This window comes from Aplidium turbinatum, chromosome 3, assembly GCF_918807975.1.
Source record: "Aplidium turbinatum chromosome 3, kaAplTurb1.1, whole genome shotgun sequence".
In the NCBI taxonomy this organism is placed as follows: Eukaryota; Metazoa; Chordata; class Ascidiacea; order Aplousobranchia; family Polyclinidae; genus Aplidium; species Aplidium turbinatum.
This window is the reverse complement of record NC_137474.1, coordinates 34,072,151-34,074,830: the sequence shown is the minus strand read 5'-3', so window position 1 is coordinate 34,074,830 and position 2,680 is coordinate 34,072,151. Positions and strand designations below refer to the sequence as shown.

The 2,680-nt window shown below is 33.1% G+C and overlaps 1 protein-coding gene across 1 annotated transcript; it reads left to right on the top strand.

The window, feature by feature from the left end:
- Nucleotides 1-643: 643 nt before the first annotated feature.
- On the top strand, nucleotides 644-1,830 carry LOC145766741 (interleukin-17C-like). Its single transcript, XM_082578447.1, has 3 exons — nucleotides 644-744; nucleotides 1,093-1,332; nucleotides 1,629-1,830. The coding sequence occupies exons 1-3, from the start codon at nucleotides 644-646 to the stop codon at nucleotides 1,828-1,830; spliced, it is 543 nt and encodes a 180-aa protein (XP_082434573.1).
- Nucleotides 1,831-2,680: the final 850 nt, after the last annotated feature.

Here is a 2,680-nt window from a genome sequence, read left to right as displayed (position 1 = left end):
CTAAAAATTGGCTGTGTGCAAAGAAAATGTAAAATTGCAATAATTTATAAATATGTACTTTATTTGTGACTTCCGGCTCTTTTGTAAACACTTTCTAAAAACAGGACGATCTTTATTGTCATTATATGAAAACACATTGACTTGCAAAGATATCGAGTCCTTTGTATGTTTTAAAAAGAAACTTTTGATAACCAGTCAAATCGAATCAATCCAAACAATATTTGTGAACATTGAATCAAATTCGAATTCAGTAGCCTAAGATTATTTCTGTTAAAAAATTCAAAGCATGCAGAAGCAGCCAGTGATGGCGCACAAGAACAAATGCGAAACCGAAATCAATGCAGAGGCATAAACGAATGTCCAACGGTATTTCCCCTGGGACGAGATCGAACAAAAATTCTCGCCATTTTTTCTGTCTGACGAATTTCGCACTGAATCTAGGATCTGCATTGAGGATATATAAGCAAAGCTGTCCAGCTTTTGCCATAATTCGAAATACGCATCTCAAGTCCACAGTAACAAAACAAGCACAGAGACATATCTTGTTAATATTAACTCTGCTCACAACTTATTATACCAAACCTAAAGAAGACCTGCTTAAATGGAATTTGCCAAAAACTGTTTTTTCTTTTTCTCTGTATTTATGTTAATTTTGGCTTACTCGTGCACAGAAGGCAGAGTTCATCGTTACAGAAGAGACATCGAGCGTCAATATGAATGTACTGACTTGAAAATAACAAACAGGTATGAAAAGTTGTTTTATATTAAACTTTAAATACGTAGCCAGACTGGCTAAAATGAATAAGTGATTTAAATTAGCCTATAACATGTGATGAGTAATTTACATTTCGTGACAAGATCCTTTGGTAAACTTGTGTCTCGTTTTATGATTGCACTTTACATTTACAAAACAAAAATTTTGAAAAAGAAAATCATTATTTTGTGTTTTCCGTAAATCTAATTTTATGATATCTCATTATTATTTTATATGTAGTGAAATGTTAACATTCATGAAATCAGATTTTCTGAACATGACCCAGATTGCTTCTTTATGTTTCAAACGAATCATCACTAATGTGAATTTTTTCACAGGACTGAGTGTGAAATGATTATGTCCAGCCCTGTGCTCCAAAGTTCATATCAAAAACTCCAACAAGCACTCCTCCGAGACATAAAAGAAGCAAAACTTGCTGGTCGATTTTCAAGTTACAGAAGAAAACGATCTCTTACCTCGTGTCCTGAGATGAATGCAGAATACCTTCGTACCCATACACAAGAGGGATCTCGTAGTCTGTCTCCATATGTGCAAGAACTTCAGCATGACAGATTCCGGTAAGAACACAGTGTGCCCATTTCAATTCTGAAATATCTAGTAAATAAGTATACATGTGATGCTTGGTGTTGGTAAGCAGCCAACAAAATATTTCAACGTGCTTAATCACAATTGCGTACAGCTCGTTGAGTAAGCAATGCACTATTTTTAGTCACTCTATTTTAGTAATTTTTTCTAATTTTTTATGCAACTTACAGTTGAATGTAAACTTACTGTGAAATCAGTTTTATGTGGTTGATGTGTTGCATTGGATTTGTACCAATTGCAATGGTTTGAGATTAGTTTTTTGTTGTAGAATCCCAGAGTACATCTTCCAGTCTCGATGCCTCTGCAGAGGTTGCATCTCACCGGAAGATGGTATAGAAGACTCTTCTTACGAATCAGTTCCTTTGAATGTGAAAATCAATGTCTTGAGATCCTATAATGGAGGACCGCTCAAGTTGGATAAGGAAGTGGTTGCGGTTGGATGCACTTGCGTGGTTCCTCGTGTTATCTAAAAATTTAAGTGGTCTATGAGAAAATTTTAAAAACTTTTTTGTGACAAAGCGTTAAAATAAATTATATCTTATAATGGTTGATTTTTATTTTTTTATATATTGATTTAATGTAGGCAAGTAGAAAATGTTAATGTTTCACTTATTGCAATTCGCGCATATTGTTTGATTTATACCTTGTTGACACCAAAACGATCCAGTTTTTGTAAATATATTTCTGTCAAAAAGTGCTATTATTAATTTTGTATGAATCACATTTTTTATACTTTTTTACATAAATTATATCGTCCTTAATTTATTCCGGTGCTTTTTTAGACCATTTCCAATCCGAACATTTTTACTAAACTGCACTTTGAAAATTCCAATCATGTTATTGATGACGTCATGTTTTACATAATTTTGAAGTTACTATTATTTCTATCCACTGTTTTGTGTGTTATTTTTGTTTGCTAATGCAAAGCGCACGTAGCACTGTTTGTTAAAGGATGTTTATTTATACAGTAGTTTTTTGCAACATTATCTGATGTATTTTTGACGTATGTTTGTTTAGTTTGAAACTTATCAATAAATCTGGTACTCCCAATGTCAGCGTGGAATTACTGTAATTTGAATTCTATTTGATCAATCTATGTCCTGCCAACAGCTATGTTCATGTTAAAACAGCCAAAGATATTCTGCCAGTCAGTGCTCAACAGTTGAACTTTGTTCGATCTACACTAAATAAATTGGCAACGATAATTATAAAATCATTCTGATCAAACTCTTTGCATATAAACTTATTGCAATTTTCACGGATGCCTGTAAAATGAAACAATGCAATGAGATACGCCCAAGCTGATTATTTAGTGTACAA

What these genes read in the sequence shown, in the direction of transcription:
- LOC145766741 (XM_082578447.1), top strand. Translation starts at nt 644, where the DNA reads ATGTTAATTTTGGCTTACTCGTGCACAGAAGGCAGAGTTCATCGTTAC. An exon ending in GACTTGAAAATAACAAACAG is followed by an intron (nt 745 to 1,092) that starts GTATGAAAAGTT and finishes ATTTTTTCACAG; the next exon opens with GACTGAGTGTGAAATGATTA. An exon ending in CTTCAGCATGACAGATTCCG is followed by an intron (nt 1,333 to 1,628) that starts GTAAGAACACAG and finishes TTTTTGTTGTAG; the next exon opens with AATCCCAGAGTACATCTTCC.